General features: G+C 40.6%; 1 protein-coding gene across 1 annotated transcript in view; it reads right to left on the minus strand.

Annotated features, from left to right (window-relative positions):
• Positions 1-466: 466 nt before the first annotated feature.
• LOC120514977 overlaps positions 467-22,934 on the minus strand; it is a 34,541-nt gene continuing 12,073 nt past the window's right edge. The window contains exons 3-5 of the mRNA XM_039735646.1: positions 13,870-13,916; positions 11,270-11,308; positions 467-899 (exon numbers count right to left, since the gene is read on the minus strand). Coding sequence (XP_039591580.1) covers positions 825-899; positions 11,270-11,308; positions 13,870-13,916 — 161 coding nt within the window. The 3' untranslated portion in view covers positions 467-824. The remainder of the gene's footprint in view (positions 900-11,269; positions 11,309-13,869; positions 13,917-22,934) is intronic.

The following is a 22,934-nucleotide window of genomic DNA, read 5'->3' on the forward strand; positions in this document are numbered from 1 at the left end:
TTAAAACTGCCATCTTTGCCTCATTATTTCAGATCTGTTTTGGACTCCAACCCGTACACATCTGTAAATTATTTTCTACCCAATTTTGCAGCCAGAAACAACATAATGGTGGCTGCCCCAAACCTTTTTGTGGCTCCTTTGTTTTGTCCTTTATTTTCCTTTTTTTTTGCATATTGTTATTTTTCTTGGTGTGTGTGTCATTGCAGGACGGTGCAATAGTCGTTTTCTGCATTACACCTATCCTTGTTTGTTATTGCTTTTCACTTTGCGTCCATATTTTGTAATAAAGCACAATGCGGTTTGTACCTTTTCCAAGTGTCTGGTCCCATTTCCCACTCACTACTGGTTTGCATTTGGTTGTGAACTACTAGGAAGCCAGGGTCTCCAATCATGCTCAGGGTCCAGAAGCATGTGACGCTGTACTTCCATAAGCAGATTTTAACAATGAAGAGAAGATGGACAAACAGACAGCACTATATCTCTGTGACTTTATTTTATATGGCACCATTAACAGCACACATAACAATTACAGTCCAGCGTCACACAAACACAGGCAGGTGAACTCAATAAAATGGATACAGGAAATGAATCAATGTGGGTGGGAATGGAAAGGATCTATGCAAACAGAATAGTAAAGTGGAGGTGGTGCTATTGAGGGACAAAATAAGACATATTGGTGAATCTTCACAGTGTTCACAGACTGGACATGTCTCAGAGGACAGAATTGACTGTTGAAGGGCTGAATAGGGAGGGATTGTAGGAGAGTCACGGCCTCATCTTCAAACCTAGCCACAATCCAAGATGGCTGTCTCTTCATTTGCTGTCTATTTCCTTGGCGTCTGCACTCCGGCCCGATTTTCACATACGTGGTAGATGGACTGGTGATTGTAAGCGAGTTCCTGTGCAATAAATAAAAAAAAAAAAGAACAAATCAATAAATCATGAAATGAATTATTCATTCAAAATGTAATCTCATAACTTGTGATGAATGGCAGCACCAAATTTCATGAAACTGGTGCTGAAATTTATTTTGTTTTATGATACGTGTTTTTAAAGTATTTTGGGGGTGAAAAACAAAAGTATTACTTTGTAAGGCCTTGTTCATTCTTTTGTGTTTCTTCTGTAGCTTGGTGTTTAATTTGAACAATAAAGAATCTATATAATAAAAGCCCAGCGCCGTGTCCAGGACCGCGTTCCTTTTAGCTGTATAGCCGCCCTGTAGAAAAGCCCCAGTCCATCCCCTCTCAGAATTCCTGCTTACTCCCCTCCTGTCTTTCCCCTTTGCTTTTATTTTTCCTGTTCCCGAAAATCTTTTCAAAACAAAGTAAAGAAATAAACAGAGCGTCACATTAACGTCTTCTCCCCTCTGCCTATTAAATAATCAATAAAATGAAATTAAAAAATCACGAAAAAAACAGAAACCACAACCTACCCTTACAGCGTCCACCGCACTTCTGGTGTTACAGCTAAACACGTGGTGTATGCAGGTTATGAGGTGCGCCCTACAACAGATTATATTGTTCATATACTATTAACTATTTACAGGGATCAACTCTTTTGGGGAAGTTCATAACAAAAAAAAAAATAAATAAATTTATACTAATAAACGGCAAAGCCCTCACTGACTGACTGACTGACTCATCACTAATTCTCCAAGTTCCCGTGTGGGTAGAAGGCTGAAATTTGGCAGGCTCATTCCTTACAGCTTCCTTACAAAAGTTGGGCAGGTTTCATTTCGAAATTCCACGCATAATGGTCATAACTGGAAGCTATTTTTCTCCATATACTGTAAGGGAGTTGAGCTCGAAAGCATTGGGGGCGGAGTTTCGTGTGACATCATCACACCTCCCACGTAATCACGTGAACTGACTGTCAACGCAGTGCATAGAAAACCAGGAAGACCTCCAAAAAGCGTTGAAGAAAACGTGCATTATATAATTTAGAAGGCAGCGAAACAATAAGAAGCAAGCGAGTGACATATACAACCACATTCATGAGTGCTGCTACTTCGGAAACAAAGCACGATGTAAACCTAAACTTTAAATTAAATTCATAGACAGGCTACCGCTGGTGTTTGTCATGCCCACGGGTAATGCAGGATACAAGTTTAATGAGAGGACGCAGGATATAAACGAGAGTTTTGATCACTTTGTAACTAAGTTAAAATTACTGGTAGAGAGACTGTGTTTGTGGGGGATTGACAGTTAAGGCGGGTGTTGAAGTCACGTCATCATCTCCCCTCCCATTCACCTCATTTTGCTCTGAGCTGAGCTCCGCAGCTAACGCACGCAATGTTACGGAAGCGACTTTGTGACGCTACCACCAAATGCTCACAGAAAAATCCACAAGTTAATACACACGCTGTCTCTACAGTTTCTCCACACTGAATCCTCCAGGCACTACTTACAAAAGGTTACATTGACAATCGTGTTACGTTATTTTTAAAATCTTTCCTTTTCTTAGCATGTGCTCCATAACGCGTTAAAAAATCACGCATTTAATCATACTTTGCGATACAAGCAAAGGGGAACTTCTGTCAATGCATGATTTCATGGTACATGGATTACATTGATCAGTGCTTCCCGATTCATTTTACCCTCGCACCCCCTTGGTTTGAGAAAAAGTATGAAAAAATATGACGTTATCACAGAAAAACAGATCACCAATTAAGCTTTATGAATAATCGATTCGCCATCAATAATTGTTTTGGTAAAGCCATCCTCAGTGTATTCATTAGATGAACTGTAAAAAAGTAAGAGCGAAGGGAGGGTTACTTATTGAGGCATGCTGGCAAAACCACAATAGCACGCGGGCTCGATGTACTGTAGTGCGCGTCAACTCGATCTGAATTGCGCGATCACATTCGAAAAAATATAACTTTTCAAGTTCTATTTAGTCCATATGTGTTAAACTCAAGGCCCGCAGGCCACATCCGGCCCTGCTTGTAATTATAACCGGCCCGCGAGATCATTTTATATATTATTGTTTTTAATGTCCCGGGGATATGAAGCGCTGGTAACACGATAAACTACAGATCCCATAATGCAGCGCTTCAGCTGCCTTGCCGAACACTTACCGCGTTAATCAAGTCTAGCTTATGATGCTGCAAGTTATTGCCAAGTTAGCCCACACGATGTCAAAGAGAAAAGGTGATTCTGAACAAAGAGCCTTTAAAAAGCGATGGGAGGCTGAGTATATGTTTACTGAAACTGTGTGTCTCATTTGTGTACAAGTCTTCAAAAGGAGATTTGTAAAAAATAAAATAAAGAAAATCAGAACTAAAATAGATTGACATTTTCACCTGTCTGTCTTTAATATACTGTATATACAGCCAGACTATTTAGTAACAGGGTGCTGCACGATTGGTCTATGCATCCTTCTCTATAACAGCGGTCGGGATTGTCCTTCCGTCCCGTGAGTGCTACGCAGGTGCGGAGTTTCACACGCCCCGTCCATTTTGCAATGCACGATGGGATTTGTAGTTTCGATTTTCCAGGTAAAGATGATTTTCTACTCCAGACTGTGCGATATCTTCTTCTTCTTTCTTACTATATAAAAGCGGTCGGGATTGTCCTTCCGTCCCGTGAGTGGAAAGCGTAGCGGTATTCCGCTTATCACAGACTTACTACTTGCAGCTTGCGGTACGAAGTGACATGATGTGAGCAGAGTTCTGGTGCTCCCATCGTTCCCTTGCTTTTGGAAAAAAATAGACAAAATGATGTCTCTGGAAATAATTAATGTTGATGGAGTACAGATGCCTCACCGCATAGTAAATATCAGGGGGGTTCAAAAGGGCGACCTCAATATAGAAAAAAAGTTTAAATTTCATCACAAAAATATTAAAGTAATACCGCTCAAATGCAATATAACCAAATTAATGAGTTTCTATAAAATATCAAATTGATCTACATATTGAAATGCCTTGAGAAGTGGCCAACTTAAAAGTCGGTCGCCTTAAAAGGCGGGTCAGCCTAGTATATATATATATATTCTTCATTTGGGTCTTGATCTTTGTTTGTTCTAGGCAATTCACAACACAGAGGAGCCGAACATGTTCTCACCGTGATAATATCTCGCACTGCCACCTGGTGGATTCCTTCAGATTTACGTAAAGTACGCTCGCAAGTATGAACACTTCAACGCTTGCGTAGCAGGAGTGTCCGCTGCAGCATGCGTCGTGTCGCATGAAGTGTACCGGCCTTAGAAGCACATGTGCTGTAATTCTGATGTGTTTCTTTGCATTGTCCACACTTTCTGCAAACAACAAACTTAGTAATTAGTAACTGTTTGTCCTCAGTGGGTGGCAGAATGTCCCTGTACTGCTGTTCTGATAGTTGAGACGAGTCGCCCGCTTTGTGATGAAGAAATGCCATCTGTACCAGTGCCGATGCCTACAGGTTCCACATCATGGAAATGATTGTCACTTACTTGGTCACCATCATTATCATAACAATATTCATCTTGCAACAAATCTAGTTGTTTCAAAACATCAGCCGTTTTATACGACATAATTACAGACTATTTATTTTATTCTATTTTGTGCAAGCTGTTTCATCTAAAAAAGAAAAGTACTGTATGGCTATCCACTAGATGGCAGCACTGTAGAAGGTAACTGGCTGCGTCTATAACGGCTGTATACTGAGGAATGAGTTGTATCATATGATGTACCTTGGCAGGCTCAATGACATACAACTTAACTTGTACCTTAAGTTTAAATGCAGAACCAGTCATATAGAGAATTAATTAAAATCTGTTGCTATTATTGTGGTAGAGTTCTTCAACAGGTTCGATTCATTCTTATCAGCCTACCCCTCTCTCAACACTGCTAGTCTCTGTGTGCAAGCTGAAGGACGTTCCAGAATCCTAACTGCTATCTGCACCCAGCACAACCTTCCCCTATAATTACATCACATCTGTGGTCTCCATTTTCCCCTCCACTCCCTGGAATTTGTGTGTCTCTGCTGATCAAATGAGGAGAGAGACAGAAAAACTTTGCATAAACAAGGCTTCAAGGCCAGATGGAATCAATCACAGAGTGCTGAACACATGTGCCATCCAGCTCTGCAGGGGTCTGTCAATATTTGTCCTACCTTTCCTTGAATTTGTAGAAGGTTCCCCAGCTGTGGAGAACATCCCGTGTGCTCCCAGTACCAAAGAAAGAGCAATCCAGTGATCGCAAGGACTTTACACCAGTTCCTCATACTTCATACATCATGAAGATTTTTGAGAGGCTGATAGTAAGACAGCTATGACCCCTAGTTTCAGAACATCTGGATTCTCTACAGTTTGCCTTATCAGACTCATATACTGTAGGTGTGGAGGATGCTTTCATCTCCATTCTCCACAGAGCCTACTCCCATTTAGACAAAGGTAACACCACAGTCAGACTCATATTCTTTGACTTTCCTGGTGCTTTTAACACTAATCTTCATCATCAACTGGGGACAAAGATCAAGGCTTTGAATCTTGATGCCCCCATAATCTCCTGGATCATAGACTACCTGATCAACAGACCACAGTTTGTGAGGCTGAGGGTCTGTGTGTCAAAAATGGGGGTGTGTAACACTGGAGCACCTCAGGGAATTGCCCTGTCTCTTTTCTTGTTCACCCTCTACACCAGTGGTTCTCAAACTGTGGGGTGGGCCCCCTAGGGTGGCGCAAAGTAAAAAAAATGGGGGCCAAAGATGTGAAAAAAAGAAAACAAGAATCAAAAATATGAAAAATACATCTAGTAAAAGTGCCATGGATATTCTTGCACCGCCTATTTTAACCGTTATCAATAGTTCATTACTGCATGGCACCGTACCTGATGCACTAAAAGTGTCAGTCATTAAACCTTTACTTAAAAAGTCAGACCTAGACCCACACATACTAAATAACTATAGGCCTATTTCAAATTTACCATTTCTCTCTAAAATACTAGAAAAAGTAGTCGCCAGTCAGCTTCAGTCACACCTTACGCGTTACAATTTATTTGAGAAATTCCAGTCTGGCTTTCGCACTGGTCATAGTACAGAAACGGCACTAACACGGGTTGTAAATGACATTCTGATATCCTCTGATGAAAGAAACTCCACTGTAATTATGTTGTTGGACTTAAGTGCAGCATTTGACCATTCTATTTTACTGCACAGGCTAGAAAACGATGTTGGGCTTACAGGCCCCGTGCTCGCTTGGTTCAGTTCTTATTTATCAAATCGATTCCAATATGTACAGAAATGTGCTGACAGTACTCCATCATTATACACAGAAGTTCAATATGGTGTCCGCAGGGCTCAGTACTGGGACCTTTACTGTTTTCACTTTACATGCTTCCACTGGGATTTCTCATTAGAAAACATAATGTTAATTTTCACTCGTATGCAGATGACACCCAGTTATACCCTTTCATTTAAATCAAATGAAGTTTCTCCGATGTTGTCTTTAATTAGTTGTGTTAGTGAATTAAAGGAATGGATGAATGAGAACTACTTGTCTTTAAATACAGATAAAACAGAGATGTTAATTGTTGGAGGGAATGACGCTGATCACAGCAATATTTTGTCGTCATTTAACTCAGTTGGAATCCCAATTAATTTTACTGAATCAGCCCGCAATCTAGGAGTTATCTTTGACTCTAGCATGTCATTTAAAGCACATATTACAAAGTCGTCCAAAACATGTTTCTTCCATCTTAAAAATGTTAGGAAATTAAGGCTTTCTAAATAAACAGGATTGTGAGAAATTAATTCATGCATTTATCTCTAGTAGGATTGACTACTGCAATGCGGTGTTCACTGGCTGTTCAAACTGTTCTCTATACAGCCTCCAGTTAATCCAAAATGCTGCTGCAAGAATTATTACAAGAACAAGAAAATATGAACACATAACTCCAGTTCTTAAATCTTACACTGGCTCCCAGTTAAGTTTAGGGCAGATTTCAAAATCCTCCTTTTAACATATAAAGCATTAAATGGCCAAGGTCCGCTTACTTGTCTGAACTTATCATGACTTACAAACCTGAGCGCACATTAAGATCTCAAGATGCCGGTCTGCTTAGGATTCCAAGGATTAATAAAATAACAGTGGGAGGTCGAGCTTTTAGTTACAGGGCCCCTAAACTGTGGAATGGTCTTCCTGCTTCTATAAGAGATGCCCCTTCAGTCTCAGCCTTTAAATCCCGGCTGAAGACTCACTACTTCAGTTTAGCATATCCTGACTAGAGCTGCTGATTAACTGTACAGACTGCATCTCTGTTGTCAGTCATTAGCACTAAAACATAAGTAACATGATAATTATAATTGAATACTAACCCTTACCTATTCTGTTTCTGTTCTCGGTACCCAAATGGCCAAGTTGTTTGCCTGCCTATGGTAAAGTCATCCCTGATGGAGGATCACAGGAATCATGGGAAAAAGGGGTCCTTTCATCGGATTGGCTGGCCCAGCAACGTTTCAGCCGTGGAATGGCCAAATGGGGAGGCAGCTTGATGGATGAGGTCTCCAGGACTCTAAAAATATCCAAATCTTATTATATGATATCATCTACTGTTAAATTCTGCTCCGTACTTCTAAAATTTTATTATTATGCTGTATTAAGGATTTGTTCTGTTCTGTGTATTGTATTGTATTGACCCCTTCTTTTGACACCCACTGCACGCCCAACCTACCTGGAAAGGGGTCTCTTTGAACTGCCTTTCCCAGGTTTCTTCCATTTTTCCCTACAAGGTTTTTTGGGAGTTTTTCCTTGTCTTCTCAGAGAGTCAAGGCTGGGGGCTGTCAAGAGGCAGGGTCTGTTAAAGCCCATTGCGGCACTTCCTGTGTGATTTTGGGCTATACAACAAATAAACTGTATTGTATTGTATTGCATCTATTGAAACCAAAACAAATTAACTTCAAAGCAAACTACATTCTGATACTAGAAAAATAAATATAGAGTTAGATTAATGTCGACAAAAGTGAAGTAGGTATAATAAAATATGCATTGTCAGGGATGCCAGGGGCCACGACCCGGCCAGGATGCCATGAGGGACCGGATGTGGCCCAGTGCCTTGGGGACCTGTTACCTTAGCACTTCCGCCACACCCGGAAGTGCTGGGGGGAAGATTTAGGAGGACAACCGGAGAGCTGCCGGGAGAACAGCCGGCACTTCCACCACGCTGGGGCGTGGCCAACGGGGGAGTGTCGGAAACACCTGGAGCTCATCCGGGGCTGTTATAAAAGGGGCCGTCTCCCTTCATTCAGGGCTGGAGTCGGGTGGAAGGAGGACAAGGCACGAGAGAGGTGTGGAGGTGGCCCGAGAAGAAGGCATTTGTGGCCAGGACTGTGTGTGTTGGGGATTTGTGCATTCAACTGGGTCTGAGTGACCAATTCACTGTAAATATTATTGTAAATAAACACGTGTGGTGGTGAAAAACAACATGTCCGCCTGTCTGTGTTCGGGTCAAGTCCACAGCATCTATGATATGTAATTAATTAAAAAAGAACAAATTGGTATTAGTGGGCTCCTTTCAAAAAAAACGTTAGGGGGGCGCGATTAAAACTGTTATGAAAACTCGGGTTGCAAATACTTAAAGGTTGAGAAACGCTACTCTACACAGCAAGCTTCCAGCACAAAACCAGTGCTTGCCATCTACAGAAATTTTCATATGACTCATCTATCATAGGCTGCATTTATAAAGAAGACAAGAGAGAGTACAAGAAGGTTGTGGAAATCTTTGTCAAGTGGTGTAGGAACAACAACCTGCAACTCAACATCAGCAAGACAAAAGAGATGGTGGTGGACTTTTGGCATGCCAAGGAGCCTCTGAGACCAGTTACCATCCAGGGGGAAGACATATAAGTATCTGTGGGATTCACATGAAAACAACAAACTGGGCTGGTCTGATAACACAGTGGCAACGGACAAGAAGGGTGAGAGCAGACTGGACTTGTTAAGGAGACTCTTTAGGTGTATCTAGTAAGCTACCAGTCCAAAGTAGCCAGTGTGGTGCTCTACTGTTGACTGGTGTCCTGGCTGATTTTCTGTCCTTAACGGCAGCAGCGGCTGCACAAAGATGGCTCAGTGACTCCTCTACTCTATATTCCTACCACGTAATGCCGTAAAGCTTTCTTAGCTGTAAGATGGCTCTCTGTTAAAAACTAAAACAATGGCAAAGAAACGCAGCTGTCCTTCGAAAAACTCCCTCCTAAACAGGATTTCAATGGGAAAAAGACACACTCTTAACCGTCTCTTTTGCGGGAGCAGCTGCAACTTTGCTCTCTTAATGCGTAACATGCTTCTCACACGATGTTTAGAACATTTAAAAGACCGAACACCAGACAGCCCAATGGCTCACTCTTGTGTCCACTCTCATCCTGACCGCATCTGCCCCAGCCGCTGCTTCCGAGCCACTTTACTTGCTTGGACACCATAATGAAAAATCCCCTCTTGTCCATCCAGGAGGCGATGTATTGGAGTATTTTTAGCCACAGGCTCATTCTACCATGGTGTGCTAAGAAACACCTCTGGGGGTCTTTTCTGCCCATTTCTATCAGGCAATTCAATGCTTCCACCCAATATACTTGTTAAGTTCATTTAATATATTTATTTACTTATTGACCAATTTCTTAATCGATTGACCGATAGATAGATAGATAGATAGATAGATAGATAGATAGATAGATAGATAGATAGATAGATAGATAGATAGATAGATAGATAGATAGATAGATAGATTGATTGATTGATTGATTGATTGATTGATTGATTGATCGGCTGTATTATTTGCCCTGTGAGTCTGTATCCTTGTTTTTTTTTTATATTTCTGCTGCTACATACATCTGAATTTCCCCTTGGTATTAATAAAGTTTATCTGATCTAATCTAAATTTAAGAGCAGACAGCATCGTAGAGAAACTCTACTCAAAATGGCGTTGTGTAAAGCTGTACCTGAAAGGAAGAAGGCTTACTTATGATGATATAAGCTAACTATTCAAAAATACAAATAGGCTAATGCTGGAAGTTATGTGCAAAAATAAACTTGTAAAGTGCCACATAGTGCACCTGCAGTAAGAAGATTTGGAAATTAATGAGAATTAAAGCAAACAACACTTTGTTGGCATTCATATGCCAATCTTTGCCTTCCAATAAAATTATTTTACACACTGTAAGGGATAACCGGGACACCACAAAAAAATGGAAGGCTGCTTTAGGGCACTGTCTCCCCAAAATGCTAGATGGCAGCTCCCTTGGGTTACAGGGCATCATGGGACTTGGAGTTTGAAATCACAGCCCTGTTGGGTGCATTGGATGCCACCAGGGGTGCTGTGGAGGACCCATATGGCATGGGATTTCCACCTAACCCAAAAGTGCTAACAGACCATGTTGGTGTAAGAACAGAAGCAGTTCTGGGTTGGCCACAACAAAAGGACTTGCCAGCCTCACAGCGAAGAGCCAGAGTCTGGTGGTAGGTGGACGAAGCTTGCTGGGAGGAGTGAAGGAGAAAGAGACATAGATAGATAGATAGATAGATAGATAGATAGATAGATAGATAGATAGATAGATAGATAGATAGATAGATATGAAAAGCACTATATGATAGATAGATAGATAGATAGATAGATAGATAGATAGATAGATAGATAGATAGATAGATAGATATGAAAGGCACTATATGATAGATAGATAGATAGATAGATAGATAGATAGATAGATAGATAGATAGATAGATAGATAGATAGATAGATAGATAGATAGATAGATACTTTATTAATCCCAAGGGGTAATCCACAAGAGACAGAGAGACAGAGAAAGACGACTAATTGAGGGTTGTGCTGATGATTTAGTTGTGGCTGTGGTGGTGGAAATGCTTTGTGAAGAGGTTCCTGAAAATGAATAAGACCCTTGTGCTTTAAACTCATACCCTGTGTCTGTTGTGTTGGGTTTAGGGGAGAGACAGTGCTCTCTAGTGTCCACAACACATTCGATTTAAATTCAAAGAGTGACATTCGACTGTACAGCCCTGCTGTTTCCAGTGTTACAGACCCTAACATCACAATGGCAGGTGCCTGACTAGGTCATATGATTGGGGAGATCTTCCAGAAAAAAGAAGGTCTATGGTTTGTGCCGCATGGCCATGGCAAGCTCAATTTAGAAGTTGTTTGCTCTACTGTCATGGATCAAACAAAATAATTTTCATTTTTTTTCACATAAATTGGATTCTTCGATACAAAGCATCAGAAAGCAGGCTCGTGTATCATAAAAGCTTCTGAATATTTCACACTTTCTCTTTGTTCCTGAATTAAACTCACCTGGTACTCGCCTTCCGGTGCCCCTTTGATATTTGAGACCTGAAACGGAAAAGTTGGATATTTAATGATCTCACGCCACACATGAAAACAACACAAAACAGTGGAGCTCAATGCACAGAACACCCGGAAGAGTGGACACCAGCAGAAAGCTCCTGGCTGCCAGTGGAACAATGTAGATAAACTGCTTGGACAGAGTGAGGCAACGCCATGAAGCTAGATTTGGGATCGGCACCTCACAGACCTTAGGCCTGACATGGCACCTCCACTGATTCTGATGGCTTCCTTCAACAGCCCAGAAGAGGCAGCTGGGTGGTCTGGCAACAACAAATGGTTGGTCTTTGTGTTTGGGTGAGCTGGGATGAGAAGCCCTCAGTGCAATCCATTAACTGAGCTGAATAAACAGTCATGCAGGATAAAAAGTTAATGTAAATAAATGCAAAGAATTACACACAGAAATCTTAGATTTGAATACACAATGGAAGGTGGGAAACTTGAATGTACCTCGTATGAGAAGGACCTGGCAGTCATAGTGGACTGTATTGTTCCAGTTTCAAAGAAGTGAGGTGCCTACACACCTAAAAAACTAAAGGCTAGTTGCCCTTACACCGACATCATAAATAGGCTGGTCCTGGACTATAATGTATGAGTCCTCTTGTGGTAGACCACCTGGACCCACTGCAGTTTGCTTATTGGACAAATAATGGAGTGGAGGAGGCAATTAACTGTGGACTCCACAAGGCGTATTCTCACCTGGACAAATCTGGCAGCACTACAAGGATAATGATTTTTGATTTCTCCAGCGCCTTCAATACCATCCAGCCATCCCTGTTAAGGGGTAAACTTAGAGATCTGTAGGTGGATGAGCTTGTGGGAGAAATGACAGAGCAGAATCTTCTTTCTTAGCAGACTGCATTCCTTTAATAGGGGAAGTGACATCTTCTGCAACTCTGTGGTGGCCAGTGTGGTGTGCTGGACTGGTGACATCACTTCAACAGAGGCCCACCAAATCAACAAGCTAATTTAAAGGGCAGACTCTGTTAATGAATGCACTCTGGACCCCTGTAAGTCATAGAGGAGGAGAGAATAAAGACAAAACTGAGTGCCATTATGAACAATGCTGCACATCCTCACGCTGACGCACCAACAATGAGGACTTTCAGCCAAATGAATCGTTCAGCAGAAGTTCGTCAATAAACAAGACTTAGGGGTCTTTTATACTAACAGCAGTTTACGTGTATAGTGCTTTTCACATCTATCTATTATATAGTATCTTTCCATCTATCTCTCTATTATATAGTGCCTTTCACTTCTAATCTATCTATCTATCTATCTATCTATCTATCTATCTATCTATCTATCTATCTATCTATCTATCTATCTATTGTCAGGGATGCCAGGGGCAACGACCTGGCCGGGACACCTTGAGGGACCGGAAGAGAGTCTACGCCCGCCATGGATCACGTGGGGGCCGCCATCCTGGTTGGTTTGGGGGCCATGGGTAGAGGGCTTGGAAGCCCAACCCTGTAGGGACCCGTGGTCACCGCCAGGGGGTGCCCCAATGCCTTGGGGACCCTGGACCTCAGCACTTCCGCCACACCAGGAAGTGCTGGGTTGAAGAAGAGAAGGGACACCAGGAGAGCTTCCAGGAGAACAGCCGGAATTTCTGCCACACTGGGGCGTGTCCAGGGAAGAATGCCAGGAAACACCTGGAGCTCATCTGGGATGAGATAAAAGGGGCCGTCTCCCGTCATTCGAGGCTGGAGTCGGGTGTAAGCAGGACAAAGCAGGAGAGAGAGTGGAGGCGGCCCGAAGTGAAGGCATTGTGTGGCCAGGACTGTGTTGGGGTTTGTGTGCACTTGAAACTTGTAAATAGAACTTTGTAAACAAACATGTGGTGGTGGATTACAAAATGTCTGCCTGTCTGCATCCGGGCCGCGTCCACACTATCCATCTATTATATAGCGCCTTTCATATCTATCTATCTATCTATCTATCTATCTATCTATCTATCTATCTATCTATCTATCTATCTATCTACCTATTATATAGTACCTATCTATCTATCTATCTATCTATCTATCTATCTATCTATCTATCTATCTATCTATCTATCTATCTACCTATTATATAGTACCTATCTATCTATCTATCTATCTATCTATCTATCTATCTATCTATCTATCTATCTATCTATCTATCTATCTATCTATCATATAGTGCCTTTCATATCTATCTATCTATCTATCTATCTATCTATCTATCTATCTATCTATCTATCTAGTATATAGTACATTTTCCTGCGCAGAACAGGCCCCAAAAATGGCATAAAAATGAGAGTCTAGAGGGCCAGAAATAGGAAGATATCGCTAAAAAGTTTGACTTTTTACATAACCAGATATCTAGAGTAGTTACACGTTACGTCACATGTGGGGGTTTTCTTGCACCCACGATACAGGAAGTGTCAGACAAAAACAAACTGAAGTGATTTCAAAGCATTCATATTAGTAATTGTTATCATAGAATAAAATGGCAGAGTAATCAAATGAGAGCAAATTTATCTAGCATGGAGCGTCTTCATATACGTTTCGTTTTCAACTCACTGCAGAAGTTGAAGGTTGTTTCTGGTCGTTGTTTGATGCTTGTTTTCCTGTGTAAAAAAAAAATGGCACAAGCGTTAGCCCTGCGGTGAAGGCTGCTGTCCATCCAATGCATGCAAACAGATGTGGGCACAGTTGGACTGTCCTGACCACCTCTGGGAATGGCAGACCCCCACAACACCCTACGGATATTGAGCTCAAAGTTCTGAAATGGATAAATGACAAAAAGTGTCAGGTAACTATGGGTCAGAGTCAGTGTACCAGATGCTGTGCCGACTAGCAGCAGATCAAGACCAGACACTAAGATTCACAGCATCTGAAGATTTGTTAGGAACACACCCAGTCTTGACCAAGGATGCATACTCTTATACACAGAGACCCTGATAAGTGGCACTATGAATCGATAGATAAGCAATATATTGATCAAATAATGAAAATGAATAATGAAAAAAACAATATTACACAAAAGTACATATGCAATAGCCCTCCCCAGTTTCCCAATGATGATAATTATTTACAAAAATATTACACAATAAACAATAAACACTAACAACAAAGTCCAACACAGTCCAGTATGGCAGGAGCAGATGATGATAGAGTGTGGAGTCAAAACCCCTGTGAACAGCCCTCTGAAGGAAATGTAAAATTTGGGCCTTGCAACAACAACAACAACAACAACAACAACAACAACAACATTTATTTCTATAGCTCATTTTCATAGAAAAAGTAGCTCAAAGTGCTTTACATAATGAAGAAAAAGAAAAATAAAAGACACAGGAAGAAAATAAAATAACACAACATTAATTAACATAGAATAAGAGTAAGGTCCGATGGCCAGGGAGTACAGAAAAAACAACAAAAAAAAAAAAACTCCAGATGGCTGGCGAGAAAAATAAAATCTGCAGGGATTCCAGGCCATGAGACCACCCAGCCCCCTCTGGGCATTCTACCTAACATAAATGAAACAGTCCTCTTTGTAGTTAGGGTTCTCACAGAGTCACTTGATGCTGATGGTCATGCAGACTTCTGGTTTTTAGTCCATAAATGTTGCAGCATCATGATGCTTTGAGTAGGTGGTGGTGGCGCAGGCCGCCACCACAAAGAAACCGGAAAAAAAAAAACAGAAGAGAGAGTAGGGGTGAGTACGGATTTTAGAGCCACTATTTATAGTTATTATGAAGAATTGAACATACAGAGTATGAGGATTAAGTTAAAGTGAAGTTATGAGAAGTTAAAGTAATGTGTTTTCAGCAGTGTTTTAAACTGCTCTACTGTATCAGCCTGGCGAATTCCTATTGGCAGGCTATTCCAGATTTTAGGTGCATAACAGCAGAAGGCCGCCTCACCACTTCTTTTAAGTTTTGTTCTTGGAATTCTAAGGAGACACTCATTTGAGTATCTGAGGTTACGATTTGGAATATAAGGTGTCAGGCATTCCGATATATAAGATGGAGCGAGATTATTTAAGGCTTTATAAACCATAAGCAGAATTTTAAAGTCAATCCTGAATGACACAGGTAACCAGTGTAGTGACATCAAAACTGGAGAAATGTGTTCGGATTTTCATTTCCTAGTTAGGATTCTAGCAGCTGCATTCTGCACTCGTTGCAAACGATTTATGTCTTTTTTGGGGGGTCCTGAGAGGAGTGCGTTACAGTAATCTAGTCAACTGAAAACAAACGCGTGAACTAATTTCTCAGCATCTTTCAATGATATAAGAGGTCTAACTTTTGCTATGTTTCTTAAGTCCTAGTGGTCTGATGAATATGCGATTTAAAATTCAGGTTGCAGTCAACAGTTACCCCTATGTTTTTTACCTCCGTCTTGACTTTTAATCCTAATGCATCAAGTTTATTTCTGATAACCTCATTGAATCCATTATTGCCAATCACTAAACCTTCAGTTTTCTCTTTATTTAGCTTGAGAAAATTACTATTCAGAAATACCAGTGAGACATTGTGTTAGTGAATCGAGAGAGTCTGTGTCATCAGGAGCTATTGATAAGTACAGCTGTGTGTCTTCAGCATAGCTGTTGTAGCTCACATTGTGCTCTGAGATAATCTGACCTAACAGAAGCATAGGATTCAAACCAATTTAAGACCCTGCCAGAGAGGCCCACCCATTGACTAAGGTGATTTCTAAGAATATTATGATCAATGGTGTCAAATGCAGCACTCAGATCTAAGAGGATGAGAACAGATAAATGGCCTCTGTCTGCATTTACCCGCAAGTCATTTACTACTTTAACGAGTGCAGTTTCTGTACTGTGATTTGTTCTGAAGCCTGACTGAAGTTTATCAAGAATAGCAGGTTTATTGAGGTGGTCATTTAACTGCATAATGACTGCCTTCTCCAGAATTTTACTTAAGAAGGGCAGGTTAGAGATGGGTCTAAAATTTTCAAAGGCAGAGGGGTCAAGATTATTTTTCTTGAGCAGGGGTTTAACTACAGCAGTCTTAAGACAGTCTGGGAAGACCCCCGTATTTAATGACAAATTTACTATGTCAAAAATATTATCAATTAGCACGCCGATATTTCTAATATTATTAATTTTTTGATTGAAAAATACGGCAATTGCCTCACAGGTTTCACTGTAGGTATTTTGGAGGCATTCCTTTGCGTTACCTGGTTTAGTAGGCGATCAATCCTAGAAAATAAGACTCTGGGATTACTAGCATTGTTATTTATAATCTTAGAGAAATAGCAGCGCCTCTCAATTAACTCAATTAACTTTTAATATTTCATAGTGTATAGTTAGTTTAGTCTTCCTCCATTGACGCTCAGCTCTACGGCATGTTCTCTTTAAATCAGACACTCTTTGGGTCTTCCATGGTATACCAATGCTAGAAGATTTTTTCACTGTCTTTTCAGGTGCAACTCTGTCAGCAGCAGCTCTTACCTTAGTATTAAATCTTTCCACCTTACTATTTACATTATCTTTGCTATTATAGTTGGCACTATAAGCGGACTGATTGCTTGGAATGTTTGTAGGTTTTAAAGCTGCTGATGAGTCAAAGAAGTGTTTTTTAACAATATGCTTCGCATGAATGTTTTCTATCAATATTTCTATATTAAACAATAAAAGAAAATGTTCTTATAGACCAATATCAATGACCTGCTTTATATCAGCTTTTAGTCCTTTGGTAATCACTAAGTCAAATGCCTGACCTGCTATATGTTTAGGCTGATTTCCATAAATGCAGGTTCCAGTTGTAGCGTGCAGATTTTATGATTAGGAGCAGAGACGAAGATCAAGTCAACGAAGACAAATCCATACGGACAAGCAGGCACAGGACAACACATACATCCAGACGAAACTGTATTCCACAGTAATTGTAGTTATAACCCAATAGCTGGTGTGATGCGTAGAGCTAATTACATGCAATTGGTTGTGTGGCTGACGGCCGGGGCTCATGCCCGGCCGGGATGGCCCTTTGCTATATGTTCAGCAGGAGCAGCCGTGGGCTATTCCATGCCTCTGCCTAGACACTAGATGGCAACCCCTCTGGGTTGGAGCGGTGCCTCAGACTCCCGCAGGGCTCCATGGGAGTTGGAGTTTAGTGCATCCCTGTTGGGTGCTGCAGCTGTGTCTCCTAAGCCCTTGTGGGGCCACACCCAGGTACTTTATAAAAGGAGCCAGCAGCCAACACTCGGGAGCGAGAGTCCAGAGGAGGGAGACAAAGCTGCCGAGAGGAGTGGAGGAAAGGAAGAGTGTTGTGTTTTGTTTGGTACGGTTTTGGGACTGTGCTGTGCCTGTGGGACACGGGGAAGATGTGCCCCACAGGTGAAGAAAATTTATTTTACATGTGCCTCCCGTGTCTGTCTGGGTCAGATCAGGCGCCAATATAGTGCCTTTTTACAGCCGCAATCTCCTCAGCATCTTTTTAGCTCCTTTTTAAAGAGGCCACTTAATTAACCTTCTTCCCAGCAGCCCCTATGCCCCCTGGAATTGGCCAATAGAAACAGAATACTATATAGAATAGAATAGAATGCCAATACTGATGCTCTGTGTAAGAGAGGTCAGAGCTGACTATACTTCCTTAGAAGGCTGGCGTCCTTCAACATCTGCAATAAGATGCTGCAGATGTTCTACCAGACGGTTGTGGTGAGTGCCCTCTTCTACACGGTGGTGTGCTGGGGAGGCAGCATAAAGAAGAAGGACTCCTCACACCTGAACAAACTGATGAGGAAGGCAGGCTCTATTGTAGGCACTGAGCTGGACAGTTTGACATCTGTGGCAGAGCGACGGGCGCTGAGCAGAATCCTCTCAGTCATAGAGAATCCACTGCATCTACTGAACAGGATCATCTCCAGACAGAGGAGCAGCTTCAGCGACAGACTGCTGTCACCGTCCTGCTCCACTGACAGACTGAGGAGACCCCACACTATGTGACTCTTCAGTTCCACCCTGGGGGGTAAACGTTAACATTATACAAAGTTATTGTCTGCTTTTACATGCATTTTTATTACTATTTAATTTAATATTGTTTTTTGTATCAGTATACTGCTGCTGGATTATGTGAATTTCCCCTTGGGATTAATAAATTAAGTATCTATCTATCTATCTATCTATCTATCTATCTATCTATCTATCATATAGCTCTCTTTCTATCTATCTATCATATAGCTCACTTCTCATCTATCTATCTATCTATCTATCTATCATATAGCTCACTTCACATCTATCTATCTATCTATTATATAGTGCCTTTCACATCTATCTATCTATCTATCTATCTATCTATCTATCTATCTATCTATCTATCTATCTATCTATCTATCTGTCATATAGCTCACTTCACATCTATCTATCTATCTATCTATCTATCTATCTATCTATCTATCTATCTATCTATCTATCTATCTATCTATCTATTATATAGTGCCTTTCACATCTATCTATCTATCTATCTATCTATCTATCTATCTATCTATCTATCTATTATATAGTGCCTTTCACATCTATCTATCTATCTATCTATCTATCTATCTATCTATCTATCTATCTATCTATCTATCTATCTATCTATCTATCTAATAGCATAATACTGAGGGGCTCCTGGGAGTTGTAGGCAATTTGAAGTAGCGCAGCTACTAAGAGGGACTGATCCTCAGGTCTAAGTGTTGTCTCACTGAACAATTTATCATCTTTAACAAATCTGGTGGTCTTGATGTCTTGTGTTTCTCCTCATGCAAACTGAATTCAAATAATTGCAATGTTAAAGCTACATTAGATTGAAAAGAGGGTCGCTGTCTTTATTATAATTGTTTACACTTTGACTTTATGAAAATGCCCTGAAATTAATCCATTTATGGAAAGTAAACATTAGTACAGTCATATTTAAAGCAGAATTGTGTTTTTATTGATTGATTGATTGATTGATTTAAATTAGAAGCAGATAACAATCCATACAATCAAGTCAAACTTAAAAAAAACAAAGCAAAATGCAACCCTCACCCAAGAGAAAGAGAGGAGAGCCAACAACCAAAGCTACTCTATTAATCAACGAGAAAGGACGGGTATTCTTCTGGAGTGATTGTGACACCAAGACTGTCTGATAGGTATTCAAAGATTTTTGACCAAAACATTTTTAATTTTGCTGCACCCTCAGCACATGTGGCCCAGTGAGGTTGGCACTTGATTGCCACGTTCTCAGGTTGAATCTCACCCTGGAAACATTTTAGACAATTTTAAATGAGTTCAATGTGCTCGATACAAACTTTTAAGTTGAATAACCAAATGCTTGGCGCACATGGAGCTCGAGTGCATTGTGTGCATGGCTGCCTTCCTCTCGTTTTTTGAAATATTAAGTAACAGATCCTTTTCCCCAATGTACTCTGGGGTCTTTGAATGGAAGAGACTTTCAAATATTTTTATAAATTGGAGAGATGCTATCTGAGTCTTTAAGACTGATCAATATTTCTTCTGGAGTAGAACAAGGTCGGGGGTGAGAAAAATTGGGCAGATTCTTTTTTGTAAAGTATACAACTTGAAAGTAGTGGACAAATAGTGTTAATGAGAACTTGAATTTGAAGCATAATTGTTCGTAGGATGCGAATACATTACCTATCTACAAGTCTCTAAGTGTTTTATTCCTGGATGTTTTGTAAAACATTAAATAGTGTATATGTTTGAGAGTGCGGAAAAAGGTGGTTGTCATGTAGAGGTGCAGCAGATAACAACAACAACAACAACATTTATTTATATAGCACATTTTCATACAAACAGTAGCTCAAAGTGCTTTACATATTAAAGAATAGAAAAATGAAAGACATAATTATAAAAAATAAATCAACATTAACATCGAATAAGAGTATTGGTTCAATGGCCAGGGGACAGAAAAACAAAAACTCCAGGCGGCTGGAGAAAAATAAAATCTGTAGGGATTCCAGACCATGATACCGCCCAGTCCCTCTGGGCATTCTACCTAACATAAATGAAACAGTCCTCTTTGGATTTAGGGTTCTCACGGGGCAAAGGGCTTGATGATGATGATGGTCACGTAGACTTCTTCCTTTTAATCCGTCCATCATTGTTGGAGCATCATGAAGCTTTGAGTAGGTTGTCTGTCTTAAAGTGCTTCCTACAGCGGTTCCATATTCTGAGATAATGAAGGGCAATTGGATTATTACTATATTGATGATAGTTTGTATTAACTGGGCCACAAAGCAGGGAATTTAAGGAAGTACTGCAGGAAGCGTACAATGAAGTGTATAATGTGTGAAGCCTGAATTCCAAATATCAAAGAAACACTTTCACAAAAGGTACAAATATAACAGAACAAGTGCGCTTCTATTCAAGAATATAACTGCAGAAAAACAACCCGCGTTTACCTGCGACATTGACACGCATTTGCTACGACAGCTTCGCTGGCGCAATGGTATCAGCTATTGACTAGTAATCAAACCTTCATGGGTTTGATCCCCGACAAGTCCGTTTTGAGAGGTGAGCTGCTCGTATTCTTACTATTTTAGAATAAAAACATACATTTGATTCCAGTCTGTAACAGCCAGTGTAATTTATGATACTTGTAAAGATTAGCTTTGTTTTTTTTTATTCTGTTATTCTCTCAGTAGCATTCACAATCCCAGCGCATTTTGACACTGCTGTTTTCACATAGACGCGCTATAACAGAGGTAAACTCAAATCAAAGTCATGAGTGCAGAGCTTCCTATGTACATATACAAAGTACAGCAATGGCAAAAGTACATTCTTGATCCAATGTTGAACCCTCGTCATGTAAGTAAATAACTCAAGGTAAATAGGTAAAGATTTATCGTGTCAGAGGTTTATCCAGTTCCACAGCACTAAGCATATCTACCTGAGGTATTTGTAAGGAATCAAATATCTAATTAAATTGTGTCTTATATTCTTTAAACTGAGTAGAATGTAAGGACTTATATTTTAATATTAGGTTATATTTTGTTGGTCAATAATTTTATCTCCATCTGTGTTGGTAATTTCTGTAATTGTACTACAGACTTCCGGCTTGTGGATGGATGGATAGATAGATAGATAGATAGATAGATAGATAGATAGATAGATAGATAGATAGATAGATAGATAGATAGATAGATACTTTATTAATCCCAAGGGGAAATTCACATACTCCAGCAGCAATATACAGATAAAAAAACAATATTAAATTAAAGAGTGATAACAATGCAGGTATAAAATACAATAACTTTGTATAATGTTAACATTTACCCCCCGGGTGGAATTGAAGAGTCGCATAGTGTAGGGGAGGAACGATCTCGTCAGTCTGTCAGTGGAGCAGGACGGTGACATCAGTCTGTCGCTGAAGCTGCTCCTCTGTCTGGAGATGATCCTGTTCAGTGGATGCAGTGGATTCTCCATGATTGACAGGAGTCTGCTCAGCGCCCATCACTCTGACACAGATGTCAAACTGTCCAGCTCCGTGCCTACAATAGAGCCTGCCTTCCTCACCAGTTTGTCCAGGCGTGAGGCATCCCTCATCTTTATGCTGCCTCCCCAGCACAACACCACGTAGAAGAGGGCGCTCACCACAACCGTCTGGTAGAACATCTGCAGCATCTTATTGCAGATGTTGAAGGACGCCACCTTCTAATGAAGTATAGTCAGCTCTGACCTTTCTTGCACAGAGCATCAGTATTGGCAGTCCAGTCCAATTTATCATCCAGCTGCACTCCCAGGTATTTACAGGTCTGCACCCTCTGCAGTCACCTCTGATGATCGCGGGGTCCAGGAGGGGTCTGGGGGATTTGTCGAGGTAAGATCTTATTGGCCTTCTCTCCATGCTCATAATAATGATGTTGCAATTTGAAGATGAGTTGTTCCATTTCTTTGGTAGTCAAAAGGTTAAATTCTGATTGCAAAGCCTGCCTTTTCTTATAAAGAATGTCATTTGGAGACCTGGCATATTTTAAATCTATTCTGGTAATTTCACTGATTAACTCAGATGCCTTCTTGGTTTTCAATTTATTTTTGTGCGAGAGATATGAAATAATCTGTTAGGGTTTTGTAACCCAAGGAATGTAAATTTCACATTGAATCTGAGGAAATTTGCAGTGGTGATTAAGTTGAAGTTTTCTTGTCATTTTTGATTGTTTATTGAATGTGGTCTTTTTGGACGAGTTAGCATCGGTCGTTGTCATGGTGATAACAGCCTCCAGGAGTGCGCTGCGTGACGTCATTTGAGCAACAGCATAAAGTTCGACTCAAAGATTCCCTGAGCTCTCTGTTTGATTTCACATTGCTGTTTTCTCAGACTGACTTTCTGGTTGGTCAGTCAAACTTATTTTTCTAGTGTTAGACTTTGATTTTGGGGTTAGCGTTCTTATTAGTTGACAATCAGTTGGCAGTCCCTTTTGTATTGACCTCTGCCTGTTTTCTGGTGACATATTTTCTCCCGATTCCATTTTCAGGTTTTCAATGTCTTGCTTTAAGTCAGTACAGCCAGTAGTGGTGATTGGTGAAATTCATTTGCAGCAAATTTACAGGGTTTGCCAGTGACCTTGTTTGGCTATTTTTTCCCCTTAAAATTCACTATGTCGCCATTTTAGACGTTTTTTTTCTTCCCAGCACC

This window comes from Polypterus senegalus, chromosome 1, assembly GCF_016835505.1.
Source record: "Polypterus senegalus isolate Bchr_013 chromosome 1, ASM1683550v1, whole genome shotgun sequence".
In the NCBI taxonomy this organism is placed as follows: domain Eukaryota; kingdom Metazoa; phylum Chordata; class Cladistia; order Polypteriformes; family Polypteridae; genus Polypterus; species Polypterus senegalus.